This window comes from Corvus hawaiiensis, chromosome 4, assembly GCF_020740725.1.
Source record: "Corvus hawaiiensis isolate bCorHaw1 chromosome 4, bCorHaw1.pri.cur, whole genome shotgun sequence".
NCBI lineage: Eukaryota > Metazoa > Chordata > Aves > Passeriformes > Corvidae > Corvus > Corvus hawaiiensis.
Window position 1 is genome coordinate 41,085,189 of NC_063216.1, and position 21,662 is coordinate 41,106,850.

The 21,662-nt window shown below is 36.6% G+C and overlaps 1 protein-coding gene across 10 annotated transcripts in view; it reads right to left on the reverse strand.

Moving 5' to 3' along the window:
- Nucleotides 1–21,662, reverse strand: part of NAV3 (neuron navigator 3) — a 531,757-nt gene that overhangs the window by 15,555 nt on the left and 494,540 nt on the right. For all 10 annotated transcript variants that reach the window (XM_048300218.1, XM_048300219.1, XM_048300217.1 and 7 more), the window contains 6 exons: nt 14,588–14,671; nt 12,837–12,948; nt 11,424–11,545; nt 9,444–9,616; nt 5,640–5,793; nt 2,559–2,733 (listed from right to left, as the gene is read on the reverse strand). In XM_048300218.1, the coding sequence (XP_048156175.1) occupies nt 2,559–2,733; nt 5,640–5,793; nt 9,444–9,616; nt 11,424–11,545; nt 12,837–12,948; nt 14,588–14,671 (820 nt within the window). The remainder of the gene's footprint in view (nt 1–2,558; nt 2,734–5,639; nt 5,794–9,443; nt 9,617–11,423; nt 11,546–12,836; nt 12,949–14,587; nt 14,672–21,662) is intronic.

Consider the following 21,662-nt stretch of genomic DNA (forward strand, 5'->3'; position numbering starts at 1 on the left):
ACAGTTTTTCTGTGTCACCACTGAATGTTTCACTTCACTTGTCTTGTGTTTTGGCACATTTGACAAACCTTTGAGCAAATCTAAGAGCTTTGATAATATCATAGTTTGTCTGAGGGCAAATTATGGTACAACTGATCCCCCTGTGAAATTTTTCTATCTCTAAATGACCCTTATGTAGCCCTTTAAATTAATTCCTCTTTAAGTCTTTAGGAATGAGGAACCACTCTGTAGCAAAAGAACAAATTCCGCTTTATAAGAGCTCTCTCTCTCACTGATACAAGGGGCTTAGAAGATGCCCAAGGGCCTCTAATTTCATGGTGGTACTAATTGTTTTAATTACCCCCTGCCAGGTCTGCTTTTTAGGCATGCTATGATCACTTCAGTTCAATTCTTGTCTGAGCTCTGGCACTCTGGGCCAGTCTTGTACTTGTCCTTGTTTGCTCCTTTCACTCCAGTGACTGACTGAAAGAGGGGTGTCTGTAACCATCAAACCCCTTCCCAGCTTGCCACTCACACTGATCTGGAGGGTATCATCATACCCTTAGGAAGTGACAGTGGATAGCTTTGGTCATTTCCAGATGACCATCACTGATTGGAGACATTGCTTCCAGAACATGCAGCGACATTTTTATAATACGAAGAGCCAAAGCCCTCAGTTCTCTCAGCTTAGTCCTCATCATGATTAACCTCTCCACATCTCAGAAACTTTTGTTCAGTAGTACTCCAGCTGTCCCAGAAATCCCAAAAGACTTGGTGGTAAGCTGTCACCCTTCCAAGTTCTCTGGCATGGCAACAAAATGATCATCGCAATGATCAAAAATTCTGGATTCATAATCAAATAAAATTCTCCACTCCTCATTAGGCACCCTTTTATCTTTAATTTCTTATAACCAAAAGTAATTACTTTGCATGTGAGAAAAACATTTAGAACAATAGCACAGAGAATTACATAAAGCTTATGAAATAATGGAATCATTTAGGCTGGAAAACATCCTTAAGATCATAGAGTCCAACCACTTCTCCCAGCCATCCTGTTCTCCTTCTTCCAGTTCCTTTGCCTTGTTTTCCTCTTCCCCTTCCTCTTTTTTTCTCCCAGCTTTTATTTTTTCTATTCTTTTGCTGAACACTTCCTCCTAATTTTCTTCTTCTTCATTCTTTATCTTATGTTTACCTTCCCTTTACTTTCCCCTGTTCCTCTTTACCCATTGAATTTTCATCTAGTTCCCCCTCCTTTTCTTCAAATTCTTCTTCCTACATGTTTATTCCTGTATCTAGACAGAGTTAGTGCCAAGCAACAAAGTGCTAATGGCTGCTACTCATGAGAGACATTCTATAACCACCATATTGAAAAAAATTCTGTACCTTTTTTTGGTGTTTTTTTGTTCATTTGGTTGGTTTTTGCATTTTTTTTTAATATATGTGGATCTGTGAGCAGTTAAATGTTTTCTCCCTGCTTTTGCAACACCTCATTGTATGCTGAGGCCCAGTTCAGACTCCTCCATGCTAAAAGTTAAACCTTTCAAAGAGCTGGAATGTAAATAAAAAATATACCAATTTTCATACAAAATCTGATATTAACCAGAAAAAATGTTCAAATATCCGTGTAATCAATGACTGGCAAGATAATATGACTAACCGCCAATCCAAATTATAGTCAGTCAGTTTGGCATATTCCCAGCTGTACTCTTGCCTAGACTCTTTCCACAATTATTAGCCACATTTTTATTGCTTCCAGAGACTACACTATACTTTCTGTGGCGTCTATGCTAATGAGTGCTGCTCTGCTCCTGCTTTGCTCCCGGTTCTAATGTTAGAGACAGCACTTCTGTTTCTTGGCTACATTATCAAAACAAATGTAGAAGGCTTATTATCATAAACTCCATGGCATGGAAAATAATCAAATGTTAACATTCAGGATGTGGACCAAAGTTCTGCTTGCTTTTCTTCATTCACAGAACACCATGAGAGTCCCTAATAAGCCAGGAGAGGTTTGACTCCAGTGATAAATGGTGATTTGGTTCAACATAGGCTAACTAGCTGTACCAAATTAAGAAAATGTAAGGGATAAAGCTAACTGAGACCACCTTCTGCCTCAGCTGCAAATACAAAGTCAAGTTAAGGGAGGTAACTGAATGATCAAAGATCTGTAAACTAAAAGAAGAAAGTTTCACATACTATAGTCATATTTATCTCATATGGGCAAGAGAATATATCAATACAGCTGTCAAGTATACTTCAACAGATATTCCTTTACAAACAAATTGTAAACTGTATGACCAAAGAGTATCGTAAACTATGTAGGTAGAGTGTCATAGCCTGGAACAAAGCAAACATAATGAACAGTCTATTACTGCTGTTCAGGGGCTTCTAAAAGCTCCATTTTTCAGACATGGCCACGAGCATTCTTCCTCATCTCTGTTACTGAATGTATATCCAATGTTAGCCTGAGTGATATGAGGTATTTTAATTTTCAGAAATGCTTCTCCTATTTGGCCCATTTAGAGGCTGAAAAATTCTTACTAACTGCAGAGGCCTGCATGTCCCCAAAGTATGCTCACCTGATGTAACAGATTCTGTGATGTTTAAATTGTTCAGAGAAAGTCCCAGTGACTGCCGTGATGAAGAAGATGATGTGCTGCTTGATGACTCTGATGATGGCCGGGCAGGCTTTCCAGTATTTCCAGTCTCTGCCTTTAAGCGATCATTTTCAGCTTTCAATATCTCAATTTCATTCTACATACAAAAGAAACCAACACAAAAGCACAGGAGGTTATTCTTGTGGAAAACCAATGTCGGTGGCTATTCTGGTGATGCTGCTCCCCTGACCTAGTTAATTGGTTTACCACTTTCACAGCAGAGGTATAACACAGTGAAAACTGGATTGCCTTTACTTCTTAAAAGAAGAGAAATCCCCCCAATAACCATGCTTAGCTTTTGCCTCAAGATAGATCCTAAGCAATATAAGCTTCAAGCTTTTGTTTTTATTGTAGAGTTGACCATAATGTGACTGTGGTGAGAATTTTCCCAGCTATCCCCATTTTTTTGAGGTACTTTCTATTGTCAAATACCTTAGGCAACAGTCAGTTAAGAAAGTTACTGGATATGTCAATGTTTCCAAAGTCACAGGAAATTATTACTGCCTTTGAACATAAAATTTAAGCAGTAACTTCACGGAGAAATTAAATTAAAAATTAAAAATTAGAAATTGATAGTTTAACAGTTTCATAACCATTCTTGCTATCAAAGAAGACTTTTTGATCATTCAAACATGGGATTGTTCACAGAGCAGTGAGCAAACTCTATGACGAAAACACACAGTTACAGATGAATCAGAACAACTGGAATTTTTTTAGCTAAATCCTCTGTGGTGCCAAGTGATTATTGAATGTACAATAATAAAATGAAAACTTAGCCTGACAACAGCCTGGTACCAGCAAAATCTAGCTTCCAGTCGCTTCACAAAGCACATTGCAAAGCAACTGCTTATTCTTGCAGATGGTTCTGCACATCAAATTTAATTCTATATTCACTATCACCTGGCTAAAAGTCCCATTTTTTTATGGAGGCTGCACAGCTATATTATACAAGTAAAAACATAAGGGATAGATAGCATCATAAAAAACCCTGCTACAGCTACAAAAAGATCGGATCACATATGCAAAGGTGAGGAGTTAGTGAAAGGGAAGGGACAAACCAGCATAAAAGTAACAGAAGGTAACAGATGTGTGTATCAGTTTATTCTAGGGTTCAAATCAGGAGCTACTCTGCAATGTACGCCAATTAATTACACAGCCTTAGCAGTCTTCAATTTACCTGACCTTTAGGTTTTTAAGGTGCTTTGGATATAAAAGTAATCATGTATCACTTCCATGAGTCCTACTTTTTCCCCTTACCAATCCTCATCAATCCTCTAAAATACCACAGTTTGGCAACTGCAAGGTGGCGGCCTGTCCTTTTGGGAAAACTTCAGAAGTGGTGATTACCAGTAACAGCATCTCAACCAGTTGCCTCTGCCCAAATTTGAGGAAGTTCAGACTTTGGAGAACTGTGCAAAACTCCAGCAAACTTCTCCCTCTTGGGAGTTCACCTGGCTCAGGCACTTGTATCCAGTATAAGACTGTAATTGGATGATAAGCCTTCACATCCGTTTCTCCACCATTGCAATTAATTGTATTCTATTCCTCATAGCTCCTTAAAACCTTTCAGTGCCTCGAGACCAATGTCTTACTTATGTCTGGACAACTGAAACCATATTTACGGACCAGTTCTTGGTAAGTCTTCCCTCTAATTGAAGTTCAGCCAAATAATCCCACAGTAATGTTGGAACTCAGGGTGTGAACACCTGGGAGGATGGCAGGTGCCATAGATGTTTAAAGATGTGGCTGAGACTCATGTAGGCATGTTGTAAACAAAGAGGTCTAGAAAAACATCAGGCACACCATTTCTGTAGTTATGAAATCAGGTGCTATGGGCATCTACGCAAAAGTGCCTAAAGGTGCACCTTACCTAAGCACCCAACGCAGAGCAATTCAGCTGGCAAGCCACTGGGCTGGATTCAGCTGTGCAGGGGTGGGTTTCCAGTGGCATAACAAACATGGTCTTCCATGGAAGAATGCTAAACCTACATGTCCTGCGCAGATGCAAATACTTGAGGCTGGTTCAAATGGTAAGAAGTGCCTATGCTCAAAGAACTCCATTTCACCCTGTGTACCTATCTCAGGGTAATTTTAGGATAGCCCTTTAGCCCTCACTACTACAGGACTAAAATTCAATTGACAACAACAGAAGTTTATTATGCAGCTCATTCCTAGACTTTTAAATGTAGCCATCCCTGTCTCAACCTGAATATCCATCCATGACCTTGATTCTGTTCCCCAAATACAGACTTATAGTGCCTTCAGGAATGACGTAAGTACGTTAGCTGTCATTCCAGAAGGGCCCAGTTCTACTGAAGAACCTATGTCATACTGTGTGGATATTACAGATCCTTTTGGGCACCCACCATGGTACTGGGTATTTGCATGTAAGCAACAGAGTCACGTCCCATAAAGCTCTGTGCTCCACTGAAGAACACTGCCATTCTTTTTGCATCCTATCAGCCTCATGAAAAGGAAAATCTTCTAATGAAAAATGCGTTCACAAAGAATTGGAGCAGTGTCACAAAATAACGTAGCAAAATTTTATGATGCTGGATACAGTAATTAGTTCAATTTTACATTCTTTGCCTTGGCAAAACATGACTGAGTTAGGAATCAGAAATGATGAAAGAGTATGCACATAACATCCTGGCCCCCTCCATGGCTCAAGGATTTAAAACGCTGTAGAAACCATTTTTTGATCTGCTTCTCTGTCATGTTGCTTACCCCAGCCACAGGCTTGAATTGGTAAATATCCTTTGGGCAGGGATTATGTCTTCTTCCATATCTCTTAAGCACATTTTAGGTACTAATACATATGCTAAGAATGTCTTTATTATAAGGTGAACACTTACCATACCCAGCCTTCAGAATTACTGTCAATCTAGGAATTTACTTTGTATCGACAGTTTTTTGGTGCCTGAAACAAAGTATTGGGCAAGGAAATACACCAGTCATACCTGTGGTGTGCACCTTTGTCATCACTTAAGCTACTGCACTGACCTGCATGCGGTTCATGGCTTCCCGGATCTGATCCAGATGGTGTGCAGAGCTGAGGGCTTCCAGACGAATGTCCGTTAATTTTAGCTCCTTCTCCCTCAGCTCGCTTTTTAGCTGAAGAATAATTTCAGCCTCTGCCTCTGTGCACTCACAGATCCTAAAGAGGAGCAGGACACAGGCAGGAGATTAAAGGAAGGTTCTCTCCCCAAAGCAGTGTTATTATTAAATATCAAAGTACAGAAAAATGCTTGCTGCTGTGAAACCTATGAAGTGAAGAAAGAAACTTATCAAAGAAACATGAAAATGATCAAACTGCAAATTAAAAAAGGAAAAAAAGCCCTCTCCAGAAGAAGTGATCAGATTGCTTTTTAGCTTTTTAGTTTAGTTCACTATGGTGAAAAACAAATTCTTAACTACTTTTCAGGTATCTTTTTTTAAGTGTCTATCATCCATTGGTTTTAACTGGATTTTATACTCACATAATTTCTTTGGTGCAAAGTTTATCATTATGTAACAATTGTCAGAACTGAAGTGCGCTGATCAAAGTGTACTGCTGATATTTATTATTTGTTAGGCATCAATATTTTTCTCTGTTTTGAACAGTACACAAAGGGACAGTCCTTGAATTTATAGTCTAGAAGATTTTGATCTGTGATGGTTTTGATTTGTGATGGCTGATGTTTTGCCTATAGCCTGTCATTTTGTGATGTATGATATATGAAATCATGTGGGTTGGTTTTGGTTTTTTTCCCTTAAAGACTGGATTACCATATGATTACTTTCCATGAGCATTTATTTTAAGGGAAGAAACCATAACATTGTGAGAAAAAACTGAAACATTACTGGCCCAGAGACCCACAACTGTCCAGCTCCCTTGTCAGACTGTTTTGCCCTCTTCGTATCATCAGCAGAACCACCAGTAAAAAGTAAAATACGGAATTTCGGTTACATTGTTACACTAAGTAGTGTTTCCAGTCAATTCAATAAATGTTATTTGTTTTTTATTTCTGTGACTATAAATAGTTAATATTTGCAGAAAAATTTCAATGAAAAGTATTTCATGAAAATAGTATTATTATTGTGATTATTACTGCTAATATTAAAAAAAAAAAATAGAAACCAAGGTCAGCATTTAATTGCCAGAATGCATGAAAACACATTTTGAGAAAGAAGATGCAGCACTCCTCAGGTCAACAGTTGGGTATACAGCTCCATGCTCCACGCTCAGTTTTACCAGGATCTATGTTTATAGACCACACGACCATTTTGCCTTTTCTTTGATGCCCAGGCTAGAGATGACCTTCATACACATGTACTATTCAGATGCAATTGGAAGAGAGTAAAGGTAATGGTTTAGAACACGAGACCTGGTCAAGAAAATATAGGAAGAAATCATAAGCAAAGGGAAGATGAAGAAGTTCATGGCAAATAAAATATATGTCAAATAGAGGAAGAAAGATAATGAATATCATTCAAAATAAGGACAAATATTTTAAAAGTGATTACAAATTATTAAAGACATACACTAGGATTTTTTTTCCCAAATATTATGATATAGTTCTTTCAGTGATGTGCCCATACCTGCCTATGCTAAGCAAGTAAGAAATGAAGGTTTATTTCCATGCATATATTATCTAATAAAATAACCTGGACAAGTGGGAAGTCATCTATTTGTTGGCTAGTTTCTTTTGGCTTTTTTTTGGTTTTTTTTCAGTACATCTTGAGAAGCTATGGACAAAAAGACCTTGGCAAGCCAGCTTTAAAGAATACAAAAGTGAAACAGAAAGCAGAGCTACAGTTCTGGAATAAACAGGAAAAACTGGTCTCAGCTCTTAAGGTAGGCAGAATGGAAGCAGAAAGTAAGAACTAAATTTTCTTTTGCAGATCCCAAAACTTTACAAAACTTAGCTCCTATAACTGTAAAATTACGTAAGAATATGAGACCTCATCAGAAGGAAGAAAAACAAAAATATAAGTTAGCATTCCTGAGCAGTCACAGAAAGAAACTCAAATGTCTGATCAGACTTGAGACAAAGGTTCAAAGTAGTTAGAAAGACTTTTCCTTTTTCCTTCTTGTTACAACCTCAGAATTTTTAAATCAATAGGTTGCTTTAGGTAGAAGGAGTAAATCAAGATCTTTGAACAGAGTTTGCTAACAATTATGAAAAGTCTCAAAGGAGGCAGGAGTTTAAATTATGCAACTCAGAAAACTGAGTCTTCTAAATCAAGTGACATTATCAGCATAACAGACAAGTTATCTATATTAATACATTTTATGTAATCTCTGTGTTATCCCGTGTAGAAAGGTCATAATAATAAAAAATGTAATAATATGATCAGAAAGATCACTGTGTAAAAATGTTATGGAGGAAAAACCCGAAGGCTGTGAACGGGATGAAATTTAAGAATTTAAGGCTCAGAGATCAAACAACCATGGCAAAAGCTTGAGATGAAAGACTAGATGTGCAGTTTGCCCTTGATAAAATCTGGGAATACTAGCACACCTAGAGAGCAAGTCAAAGAGAGAAAAAAACTAGGATTGGTGGAAAGGAGGCAGGATAAGGTCATGGGAGCAGATCTGTGAATCATGAGTAATTGTTTTTGCAGAATAAAAGTGTTCTGTTTACATTCAGTCACTTTCTAAGTAAGGCTTTTACTCTTCACTATGAAGGTGATTTTTAAGTTGATAATAAGTCAAACAGTAGGGTACCAAACATGTAGAAATCCTCATCCCAAAACACACATACACCTCAAATGGTAAAAATATCAGCTTCCTATAAAATAATCCAGCAAAAATACAGAGACTTAGATGAGTTATGATTTTCTAGTCTTCACACAATTTGAGAAAAAGGAAAGCACTTATTCTCAAGGTGTTCAGTTTTTGGGAATATTTGCTGTCAGACTCCTAAACCTAGTATATAAAAATCATTAGAGTCTATAAAAACTTAATAATAAAAGGCATATAACCTAACACAGAGTAATTCTATTATAAAGCTTAGTAATCAGTCATGAGAATTCCTTGAGGGCCTTAAGAAAGAGTAATTGTGACCTGATTACTCTCAATTAGGACAGGGAAAGTAAGGCTCACACTAGCAGTAGGCATTTTTTGGTTCAAAGAGGCTGATTTCCCCATATTAGAAAGAATTATGAGTTTAGCAGAATGAAAAAAAAAAGGCAGAGGTATACGAATGAAAGCTGTGAACTCTGTAAGAACATACCAGATATTCAAAAAAAGAAATGGGACAGCTGTTGACTGATGATTTGTTCTCAGACCTGAAACCTCAAGGGTGGTGATTTGAATAAAATATAAAAGTAAAATCCCACAAAAAAACCAAACTGATGAAAGAGGGGAAATAGATTAGAAATTATATACATCAGTAGCTACAAAGTAGATAAAGTAATAACAAGAGGAATGAGTATATTGTAAAAATCCATAGCCACCTGGGAAAAAAATTACATTTTTAGTGTGTCATGAAGAAAGGAAACAAGGAAACTTCAGCATTTGGCCTTTACTAAATGGATACAATAGAGTTGCTAATGGTGCAAGGAGAGCACAACATAAGCTTTTGGAAGTTTGCATAGCTAGGTGATTTTGGATAAAGTCTGTGAAAGGAGGAAAGAATGACTGAATAAAGAGCTGCTGCAGAACTAGTGTGTAAATGGTGAAGCTCACAAGAAATCCTGCAAATGGAGGGAGCTCAGGATTAAAAGATCACAGCTGTTGTCAATGGTTTGTGAACTGCAAACGGCCACACTGGAGGAGGCCTGTTTCCCAGCCCATCTCCATTTGCCAAGAGAGACACTTACGCAGACGCTGACTGTGATGGTTTCATTGATGTCGCCCCACACTCTCCTGAGCTGTGGGGCAGTTTAGGTGAGGAAGGAAGAGAGGAGTCTGTCAGCTCTTCTATGTCCGAATGTGAGGAAGGAGGTTTGGTGGACTTTTTCTTTCCAAAGGCCTGTTTGAAAGAGCTTCTTAGCTGGAAAACAAATACGGAACAAGATTATTTTCCTCATCACAGCACTTTGTGCGTAGCTCATGTTTTGAAGAGTTAGTTTGCAGATGCCATCCTAGCCACTGCCTGAGGTCAGTATGCAGAAGCAAGGTATTAACATATGCAACACAGTATCTCTAAAAACATGATACGGTGCTTTGTTTCGACTTTATTAATCCAGCGCAGTGCAAGAGTAATGCTATGGAAAAAGTGCAGGACTGAGTGGTACAGCTATTGGAGAGGGGTGCTCATTTAAAGCCATTAAGCCCCGGTGGAATCCCATTCCCGTGGCATTCCCTTCAAGGGGTGGCTTTAAATAACCACTTTGCATCTAGGTACAGGCAGAACTAAAAGCTGAAATTCAAAGACTAGTCCAATTTATAGGGTTTGCCAATTTATTTTCCCCATTAAAACTTGGAATGGTCAAACTGTGCAAATGCTGTGATTTGGATCATAATCGAGAGGATATAAGCTGGGACATGAGGTTTGCATTGTTGTACTATTGAGAAGAATGTTAGCTGAAAGGTATATACTGTTTTTTGCAATTTCCTTTAGAGTGGTAAGATCTCTGAATGTACAAGCATTGCCTTCTCCCTCTAGAAGCTTCTATCCAGTATTGAAAAGGGACAGAATAGCCAAAGAGCCATTTATTTCAGGAGCCAAGATGACAACAGTTTTGTCTGCAGTTAAAATTAACTAGCCCATTTGTTCATACCTTTGTCTAAATACAGAACTTGTTAATCTTAGAAAAAATGTGGGTTTTGTTTTTATTTTCAGAAAGCTGTTCTGATCAAAACTGTACAGAACACAATGACCAGCTAGTTCCTCTAGGAAAAAATGAGGTCTTCAAACACATTATTCTCATGGTATAATTGGAGAGTGGGGAGTGCGACCACTGATCTTAATGCGAAGCATTATTTAAGTCCTTTCCAGCTCATGATGTCTAATGAGAAAGAAATGGATTTTGGCTACACTCCCCCTTTCTATAGCCTAAACTTTGAGATTAAAATGAATAAAGACAAACTGAGAAGACATACAGGATAATCTGGTTTTAGAAGGTATAAAAGCCTACTGCCAAAATAAATAGCAATCATGCCAAGATAGGGTTTTTTATAGATGCATGCCAACTTTTCCATGGTTTATATTCACCTCACTTCCTCTAGAGTTCACCTTGCAGAAACATGAAAGAGTGTGGAATTACAAATCAAGGGAATGAAGGCTCATCAGTATTTTAAAACAAATGTTTATGCAGATAATATTTTTAAAACAATAAAAACATATTGTCTGATTCTTTACTGAAAGTATTTGATTAAATCTTTAGCAATATGTGGTATTTGTATGTTCCAGTTAAGAAACATCTTAATTTATTTAAACACCGTACTACTTCTACGTGAGAATTCTTAACAGATTTCAACTCCCTCCATGGCTGGGTAATATATTTGAGTAAAGCTTTTGAACCAAACTCCAACTGAAGAAAAATCGAACAGGGCTTCAATGTGGCCCAGAGATGGTTTTGGTCACAACAGCTATTTTAAATTTTTGTTGTTGTTTTGTTGTCATAGTTGCTTATGGTTTTGTTTCTTTTAAATTCTCTGACTTACGCAATTAAACCCCTGCTGATATTCAATAATTTTTAGTTTGCTGGTAGTGCCACAGTATGGATACACACGAATTTCTTGATATCCATCTGGCCCCATAAGAACATTCCAGATGAAATGGACTGTCATGTTACTCAGACACTAGAAAATTACATAATAACTAAAAAATAGGTTTAAACCTGCTGAGTACTTACCCAGTTCTTCTTTTTCTTTTTTTTGGAATCAGCATCATTACCACTGCCAATACTTGAATGACTTGTAGCGCTGTTGATACTGGAAACACTTTCTGAAGAATGTTGCCGCCTTATACGTAAATCTAAAGAAAAGAAGTTACTGTGAAATCCGTTTCTGTTTCAATATAGTAAAAATATTATATTTATGTAGCATCTTCCTCCTCAAAGGGAGTCTAAATAATCATAAATGGCCTTGATGCTTGCAGTGGCTCAGATTAAAGCTATTGAAGCCTGTGAGAAACCACATAGGGATTAGAGGGGGATGCATACAATTAGACCAACACTTAGGGGCTTCTCCAAAATGGGCTGTTCTTGCCCTGAAGGCAAGGACCCTTCACAGCAATCTACGCACGTGTATCCTCATGGCTGAGCAGTGTCTGTTACACAGGGATTACTTGATGTATCAGTATCACATGTACTACAGTTCTGAGGAGTGTAGGCACTACTTGACTTGCAGCAGCCCTAATCGGCGTTCAGATGCCACCTTCTAACATACCATGACAGAAAAAAACCAGGCAGGAGTTCATTAAAAATGAATGAAACAAAATAACCAAGAAGTGGAGAACATTAAAAATGGCTAGTGAGGCTTTTGAGTTTCAATTTCTTAAAAGTCTCCAATAACTAGATCTTAATCACTGGAAATTATTCTTGCAGAACATGCCCACTAATACCAAGGGAAATTACTTTTTAGATTATTTTCTACTTTCTAGAAATTTACTTTGCTACACTGAAGTCATGCAGTGAAATGACCTTAATACAAACATCTAAATAATGACCTCTCCAATGGAAGATCAATAAGACTCTCAAAAACAAATACTGCGATTATTTTTTTCAAGTAATTCCTTTGCTGTTGCTTATCATCAGGCACTTTTGAAGTACGTACTTATCATGCAGTATCTGCCTAACTGCAATGAAAAATTAATTTGACATCTGGAATTTAAAACCTGCTTTCCTGCTCTGATTTAGCACTTCATGAAGGAGCTGAGCTGTTGTCAGTCCATCTCTTACCAACGAGAACATCAATTTGCAAAGCTACAACTTTGACTGGATTCCCAAGCTATAACAATTTTATACCGCAAGACTTCACCAGTGTCTTGGGTGTACTTCAGCAGACAACTGCAGGGATACGGATAACTCTTGATCAATTCCTGGCCACCGAACTCTAAGATAAAGCTCCAGGAACTCTGGCAGACAGGAAGCTCGTGCAAGGTTTCCAGCTCTGGAAATACCACAAGTATTCCTACCATTCACTGCAGAATGTGCTTGCCCTTGCAACAGAGTTCCCAAACAACAGAAAACTAGTGACTTAGCGGTTTTGTTTTTTTTTTCCTGGGGAGAAATTCCACATTTATTTTAATAACGACAAACCCATACCTTTGTGGGTATGATCAGGGCCGTTCAAGGCTCCTTGAATAGCAGCTTGTGCAGCAGAATTCTGGGCTTTCAGCATTTCGATGGTTTCCCTTAGCTCTATAAGCTCAGATTCCTGTGGGAAGAGCAAAGAGAGATCAAAATAATGACAAAAGAGTAATGCTTATCTAAGCTAAAAGAAAAAATTACAAGAGTGTCCAAATTAAAGATCATGGGACTGATTGGGTGAACATAACAGCAACAGTAAAAAGAATGCATACTTTCTCTCCAAAGATGTTAAAATCAACTAACTTATTCTTTTTCATTTATTCTAGATAAAGCAATGACGCTATTTTTAAGAAGAAAACACTTTTACAAGGAGTAATCTAAAAAGGGTCTTAAATGACTATTCAATATAAAATTAAGAAAAACTCAATGACGTTATTGCAAAAAACAATGAAACCGTTTGAATTACATCCTTCAATATGTGAGGCTACTGTTAAATGGATGAATTCAAAATATTTTTTAAATACTAATTTATTTAAAAACCCTCTGTTTAATAGAAATGGTCCTGCAAGTTGAAGTAAAATGATTCCACTTGAGTGCAGGAAGTTCTGTATTAGAATGCACAGATGATTTTTATTAAAAAATATCTTTTATGATTGCTTTTATAAGCAATATTTTATTTATTACTTCCCTGTCTGTCCAGTCTGTACTTATATAATGAGGGTTAAAGGAATTTAAACTCAACAACAGAGAAAAGAAGAGAAGGAAAAGAATAAGTTCTAAATCTTTTGGGAAAGAAACTTGGACATGATCTGTTTCCACATCACTGCTTAACCTCTTCTGGAAAGAAAACCTTCTAAATTATACTTTATAAAATAGTTTGAAGTTTTGGTTTTAAGAAAATTTCATTGCTCTTGTGTTCTTTCCTCTCCCCTTCCCCCCCAAGATGAAACAAAAGCAAGTAATACAAATATTTTCTATCCAGTTCACAATGAGTCTCACCACATTTCATCTGTTGGTGCTCAACCAGACTCTGAAATGTTATTTTTATAGACAGTTACAGACTCCAGTGGTGACTAGCAGCTCACAGATAAACAGTTTCTTTCACAGTTTGTCTCAAGGAGGCCTTTCGTTAACAGGATATTGTTCAAAATGCATAAGGGTGGAGAGTTTCAGAAGTTCAATCCTGTAAGGTGCTAAGCAGCCTCTTCATCCTGAGCTTGGTACAAGGGCTCACATTCAATTTACTATCCTATCAGGTTTGGAGTTTTTTCCTCCACTAGACAAAATACAACAATGAAAACCCAAACTTGTTTACTTATGGATAGGATGCCTAACCTTTGTTAACTCTTTCAATGGAGCTATTTTTCTCTATTTAAACTTCTTTGCTCCCAGTAATTAATTCTATTATTCTGGTGGCACTGGGAGGCTGTAATGAAGCACTCCAGCATCTTATATATAAGAAGTCTTTGTTACAGGATCTTTCAGTATGGAGTAAACCTATAGTGGCACATGTTTTAATTAAATTCTGGAAATGAAAGATTTTATCTTCAAACTATTTTATGACACTGTCTGTGTAAACCTGATGCTGCATAGTTTTTTCCCGATGCTGCTGGACATTCATGTAGATTTGATTGCAGCAACCATTACAGAAAAATGTGTTTTACTGCCACAGATGTTCCTGTTTCCTTTCAGTGTTTTTTAAACAAAACTCTAACAAAATTTGATGACTGCTTTCTACATTAAAGCATCCACTTTTTTAAACCTACCTTTTGTTCAGCTGTCATTGTTAGACTTTGCAATCGGCCTGTCATATTTCCCAAGCTTTTTTCAAAAGCTGCTACTAGATGAGCCTGTGAAAGAAAGACAACATTTGTCATAATTGGACCATTTTCCCAGATCCATTTAATTTTTAAAAGTATGTTTTTGCTGCAAGCACATTTTCTCCAGCTCTTTAATATTAGTTTAAACTCTGACTGAGCTGAGTTGGATAGATGAATCAGCCAAATGAACTCATTGCTCCTCAGGCTTCTTTAGCCCCCAGTGAGATTAGCTCAGGTATCCCTGCCTGGAAATGAAATATGGATTTAATGCCCTGCTTTAAGTTTACTGATATATTGGCCAAAATAGTCTGCTCCCAAAGAGAAGTCCAGGAGCAATTATTTTCAATTACTGGACATTTCAAAACAGGAATTCAAGTACTTAGCTTGAAAAGCAAATTTTAACTTCACAAATAAAACACTTCATAAAAATCAAGAGCCTCAAACAAAAAATGTCACAGTTAGTCTTACAAAAGGTCATTGCTTAGTCTATAAATATTATATTGATCATATGTGTCTGTGTGCGTATAAAAGTAATGAAAAAATTTTGTAAATAGAACATTTATAATGTGTGCAAATATATATAAAAGACAATCTTGAAAACTGGAAGTCTTACCTCTCAGTATGAAAAGCAATAAAGTTGAAACAGACCAAAAGATTTAAAAAAAATAAAAATAAAAATAAACCTTCTTTTTTTTTTTTTTTTGAACAACCAACATCCTACACTGTATGTGAGCTAAATGATACTTCATCAGATCTAACTGGCATTGAGCTTTCTAGGCCAAGAAGGGAAAGTGGTTATGAAAACCTGAGTATGCTAAGCCAGCTTGTACAGCCAAGGGAAAGCAATGATTTAATTTTTATGAAAGTCCGTAAAATTTCATCCACTTCTCTCAAAACATCAAATAGTAAAAGCATAAGGAAATGCTTATTTTCTTGTTACCATCTCAAAAGTGGTAATAGGCAAAGTTTTTAAACATTGGCACTTGGAAATATAACTCAAACCCACCATATTTATATGCACAAATGGATTAACTGAGCTTCCTCACTGAGGAAATTTAGTTTTTATTACAGCAGTGCAGGCACACACAGTGCCTGGGAAATTTTTCAGCTGCAATTTTGCATGCTTTTACAAGCATAGTTAAAACTGTTTGAATGTATGTGGTTGTACTGAATCTGAGGTATAATCAAGAAAAGGCATGGTCCAAAAAGGATTTTGTTCTGCCCTTCAGGAGAGGGAAAAGGGCTTCTTGCCACCTTGCTCTGTATATTATCCCTCAAACAGGAGAATATTATCATATATATAATAGTAGGCTACTTCTGCATCTCCAGTTCAGAGCTGTTACACTGGTGAGTGGCTTTTGTGTTTTGTAAATAATTTTGGATTGCCATAAATATTTAGGTATCTTGAAAGCCCCTTATTTTATTCTTATTAAACTTACTAAAAGTTTACTCCTTTTAAACTGTACTATTAGTATACTTAGATATACTTAATTACTTATGGGTATAGAGGTCAATCTACCTGCTTTCTGCATCTCCAGGGATATCTTAGGGATAACTCTTTTGGTAAAGGACACATACCACAAGGACTAACTCCTGATAAACATGAGACTAGACAAATATGCAATTTCTTAAAGATTAATTAGTAATTGTATATATTCCTATTTAAACATTTATAACTTAGGCTACATTATTGAAATTATAATCTTAAATAAAATGAACCTGGAAACCTGACAATCAATACTACTTGGTTGTTTTTACTACTCTATTCCTCTGGGAAAATAAAACTAACTGATTTTTAAACTTACATTCCACTTTATTAATTAGCTACATGTTAAAAATATCCAGAATAATCTATGGTGTTTTATTTCCAAAGGTGATGACCACAGACCCAGAACACAATCAGAGACAAAGAAGATGCACTACTACAGAATTTTGGCCAAATGTCTCCTCATTACTTCTGTTTAACAGGAAACTAATGGAGCTCACTGTTCCCTGCCTCATAAAAAAAATCTACGGCTTGGCTGATGGCCCGTGGTTCTGCTTTACTCTGAGAATTACAGTGGGGACTGAGGGCTTGAAAGAGGAATAATTTGTTTAATTATGCATTGCTTTTGTCCTTTTCTAGCAATTAGACCGTAATGACCACAGTACTTTGGTACGGAACTATGCATACTCGTGCAAAGTATTTTCCTATTTCATAGCTACAACTTCATCCTATATTGTACATGAATAAACCCCACAGAACTTACAGGAAAAATTAAGTACTAAAAAGCATAATTAAAAGTGATATCAAAGGTCACTGACACTGTTATTTTCTGACAGCCTTTAGAGAAATACAGCCATATCACAAGGATTCTTACTAAAATTCAGCCCATGACAGAGCACATTACCTTCTCGGAATATTCTACCATACTTCTTGCATCATAAGTGTAATTGGATCAAGATGATGCATTTTCCTAACTCATTTCAGATAGAGACTATCAGGTCTTGATTTGCTAGTAATAAAGAAATGTAATTCAAAGTCCAATTGACCAAAAACTATTCAAGAAAGAAACCTTTTAATTGCATTGTTCATTACTTTAAATGTTTATAACAACACAATACTCTTCTACTGAAGTATTAATTTTACATTCAGAGTAATAAACTGTTCTGCCTTTCTGCATGGTAGTGAATATTCATTTATTCAGCTGTCTAGGGAACTCCTACTTGTTGAAAACTTAAGCAGATTTTCCTTAAAGAAATCCTATACAACAAAACAAGAAAATTTAGTTTGAAAAAGGCTAAATTTTTAGTATATTTTTATGTTTGTTGAAGTATACATAAAACATATGTATATGTATCTATTCCCATTTGAGATCAGGCTTCGCATTTCAACAGTTAAATGCAAAATAATTCATAAAACAATTAAAGCAAAGAGAAAGAAGTATCTGTGTCTTTAAGAATGTTCATCAGAAATCAAAAATTCCAATTAGAAACTTTTTTTACACTTAAAAATTTGGTAATTTATGAGGATTATTTAATTTATCTAAAAGTTTCCATTCTTTCGCTCTTGTAAAAATATTTAGGATTTTTTTATTTTTTTTTAAGTTACAGCCAGTCTCTCACACCTTAGAAATCTCTGCATTAGATTCAGTAGTTTCATTCATGGCATACACACATCATTGCAATACTTCAAAGAGTAGCTTGAATATTGCATGTGCTTTGTGTAATGCTTATTCTAAAGTAAAAATATGTCTTCACAATTGAATGCAGTATTTGTACTTGAAAATAGACATCCTGGAATTATAGTTAAGTAAGTGGGAATTACTTGAAGTATACCTACAGCAAAAAATATCCATCATTAACATGACATACATATCAGATACATAGATGAACAGCTCTTAATCTTTAGATAACCTTCATGTATGAATTAATTTTGACTTCTATTAACACGTGAAATGCCCATTGGAAATAGTCTAAGAGATGTATGTTTAGGGAATGACTTCAGTGCTAAGAGGACAGATTTGCTTTTGAACATTTCCTACTTAGCAAACTATAGCAACCAGGCAAACCCCAAATACCTCAGCTCTCAGGTTTACAGCCTATCCTGAACATGACATTCACATATGAAACATCTGTCTTCTAACACACATCAGGATTTGACCTGTGGTGTTCAGGTGTATAAAAAAAGGTAAATAAATAAAGTTCCTCCCACCTGACACGGCTGAATGAAAGGAGGTGTGAAAGGCCAGAAGGGATAGGGCTGATTGCAAGCAGCAACTGTGCATCTGGTGACCTTTCCTGTTTGCTGCCTGCTAGCATCTTGTTGCTTGGCTGTAGGATAGTGGTTCAGAGCTGGCCAAACAAGAGCATTAGCCAGCAAACCCCCTCTTCTTTCTTTTGGCATCCTGGGTCTGCTACAGTTTGCAAGCATACACCCTTCAGCTTTATCCAGTACAAAGCACTGATCAAAGTCCCTCTGAACACAGTGGGTCAGGCTGCTCACTGGAATTTGAGCCCTTGTCAGTCACGTAGGGAGTCTGCTGGTTGGACATTTTCTGCCCTGAAAACAGGCCCTTTCTGATTTAGTATTGAGATTTGCCCTTCAGCCACACTGAGACAGATGCCAGGGGTAAAGCAAGAATCTCAGAGAAAATCTGTAAATTAAACATCCAAACAACAGCTGGACCCTGCTTGAATTTAATCATATGCAGGCAAAACACTCTGGCGCTTTGGGGTTAATCAAATGAAATAAACTGCTGAAATCAAGCACAGTACTTGAATCCAGCCAATGAAACCCGAACAGTAAATGAAACCAAATGAGAAAATTTTTAGCAGAGTTTTCAAAAATGCCTGAGAAATGCTGTAACTTCCAATTGACAGATATTGGTATAAAATCATGTTTCAAGCAAAAGCTTGATCAAATAGGTCAAATTTCAACCCGCCAGTCTTTTAATGACTTATGTACTAATGTCACCAACAGTCTTCTGTGGAGAAGCAAAGAAGGGCACAAAGAGTGTTGAAATAAGATGAATAAGATGCTCTATTTTTTCACTTGTGTACAATACTTTTGCTCAGTTCTACAAAGGGAAATACTAACAACAAATTCACACCGAGATTAACTATGAGGGAACAAGATTTCTGGCTATTAACAGTTTCCTTCTCCAGACCACAGTAAGGCAAAAAGTGCTTCCTGTTTTCAGACAGTGAAGGTATGGAAATTATGAGGAGCTTAGGACTAATGCAAAGATGAATGCATTTATAGCAAAAGCATCAGAAAGGACAGAGCATTTTTCTGGTTAGCAAAGGCACCACAAAAGATACTCTGTCCATAAAGCTCTCTGTCTGCCAGAGATGGATGTATCTACAGAGAACACAGGCCGTGATCAAAGTTTTCTGCACTAAACTTAATGTTTGTTCAAGTTTTAGCCTTATTGACAAGCAAATGTGACTCAAAATGAGAGTCTCGGTATTATCCATGTAGAGATTTGAATTCTTTTCTGAGAATAAATTTCAGATTTTGTGATTAGGACTATTTCTTCTTTAAAAAGCAGCGATTGGTGAAATGTGTCTCTTAGACTAGAAGATCAATGATAAATACATGCAAGGAAAGCATTGTTAAGGCAGTACAAGTTAATGAAATTTAGACGCCCATCTAGGTTTTCCATGAGTTTGCCAAGTTAAATCAATTGTTTGTTAATAAATCTCAGACTTCTTATGAAAAGTAATAACGGGCATTTAAATATCAGTTCTGTAAGTAGACTAAATTTTAGTGTCTCTATCATAATTAAATAGTTGAATATACTCTCTGCTTTCAAGCTGGATTTTATTTCTGATGTTTAAATGATACTTTTTAGAATTTCTTTACATAAAGTGCTCGAAGGACTGACAGCAGTAGTGCTAAAATATTTAAGTAGTCTCTTTCGATGTTTGGATTTATGCGGAAGTGTTGTTTTAATGCTTTGCAAGTTTTGTACCAGAAATAGCAGAAAATTAACTCAGGACTAGGCTTACTGTGAAATACTTTTCAATTTTTTTGGTTTTGTAAAGTATGTATCTCATGAGAACATCCTACCGAAAATATTTACTCCTAATATCCAGTAATACCTACTTTTTTTTTAAGATTGTATTAATTGTGAATACAATCTTGTTCATACCTGGAGATTTTGAAGCCTCTAAGTTTCATGCTCCTGAAAAATTTAATTTTGAAGGAATTTCTACATGTTAGGGATTAGGCAAGAGGAAGGATTTCTCTTGTACCATTTAAAAAATGCATGTGCTAAATGGATCAGCCTTGGAGTTGCTTATAGGTTTAGAGTTTAAAGAATGTCTCCATGGAGATGGATTAGAAGGTGTGTAACAGTCAAAAGAACATGATTAAATTATCCAAAGGTGGTACTTCTGGACAGGCAAAACCAGATGTAAATGTATATATTTTTAACTATCCTATTGAAAACGTCCTTATGGTAAGATCAGTAGAAAAGCATTCTTGCTAGGTGTTCAGAAGCCCAGAGGCAGTATGTAGGAACAGATACCCAACAATCCAATCTGATTTGTACAGAACAACCCAAATTTATTTCTTACCCATGCAGCTGATTTAGTTTGAGTGAAAACAAAGCCAAAATACACATTTTTAACTTGACTCAGTTTCACTGAATTGTGGATCAAATCTGATTGTAACTTGGAGCTGGCTTTGAAAATTTGCCTAGAACAAGTAATGTTATTAGAAACCAGCATCTATGGTGTTTACCTCATAGAAGGACATATTGGCCAGAGGTATAGTGAAGGACTTCTAAATAAGACTGAGAAGAGATTGGACACCATTTGTCCAAACAAATAAAACAACGGCTTCGTTTTCTCAGCTGCAGAGAATGCTTAGACATCCTTGCCTTATTGTACTTGTTGCTGTATTATAGACTACAGCATTTCTGGGTTGACTGAAAAGGATGGAGACTTAGCTCATCTGACCTCTCAGTGTGGGTTTTAGTTTGTTGCTGTCAGGACAGGTGGATGGAGAACTGCCCAAACTGTTGAAGATCAGTGTCTAAAATACGTGAGTGAAGAAACCCCATAGCCAATATAGGCATGCTGGCTATTCTACCTATATATTCTCAAATAAATAACCCAACTCAGAATCTAGAGTTTGAATTTACAAACAGCACAGTGTCCCACATCTGAATCACTTGTTCATTCTCAGTACTTAGAATTCTGAGTCTGGCAACCTACGCTGCTACAGACGTACAAACACGCACAGGTGCTCTGCAGCCATCTGAACAGAGAAGAAAGTGCTAAGCATAGCTCTTCCACATTTTCATGTGTGGAAGTCCTAAGAGAAAAACAAGCTTTCACAGAGCTAGAGATTATTTTCTCAAAACATGAAATAATTTCTTTAAAATTACAACAGTATTTATAAATCTAAATACTCAGTGAACCTACACTTCAAAGAAAGGCACTCTATGGGTTACCCAAGACAACAGGAAACTGCTTTCTTGAACTGCAAAATGATACATTCTTGTAACCGCATCTCAAATTTCCTTCACAG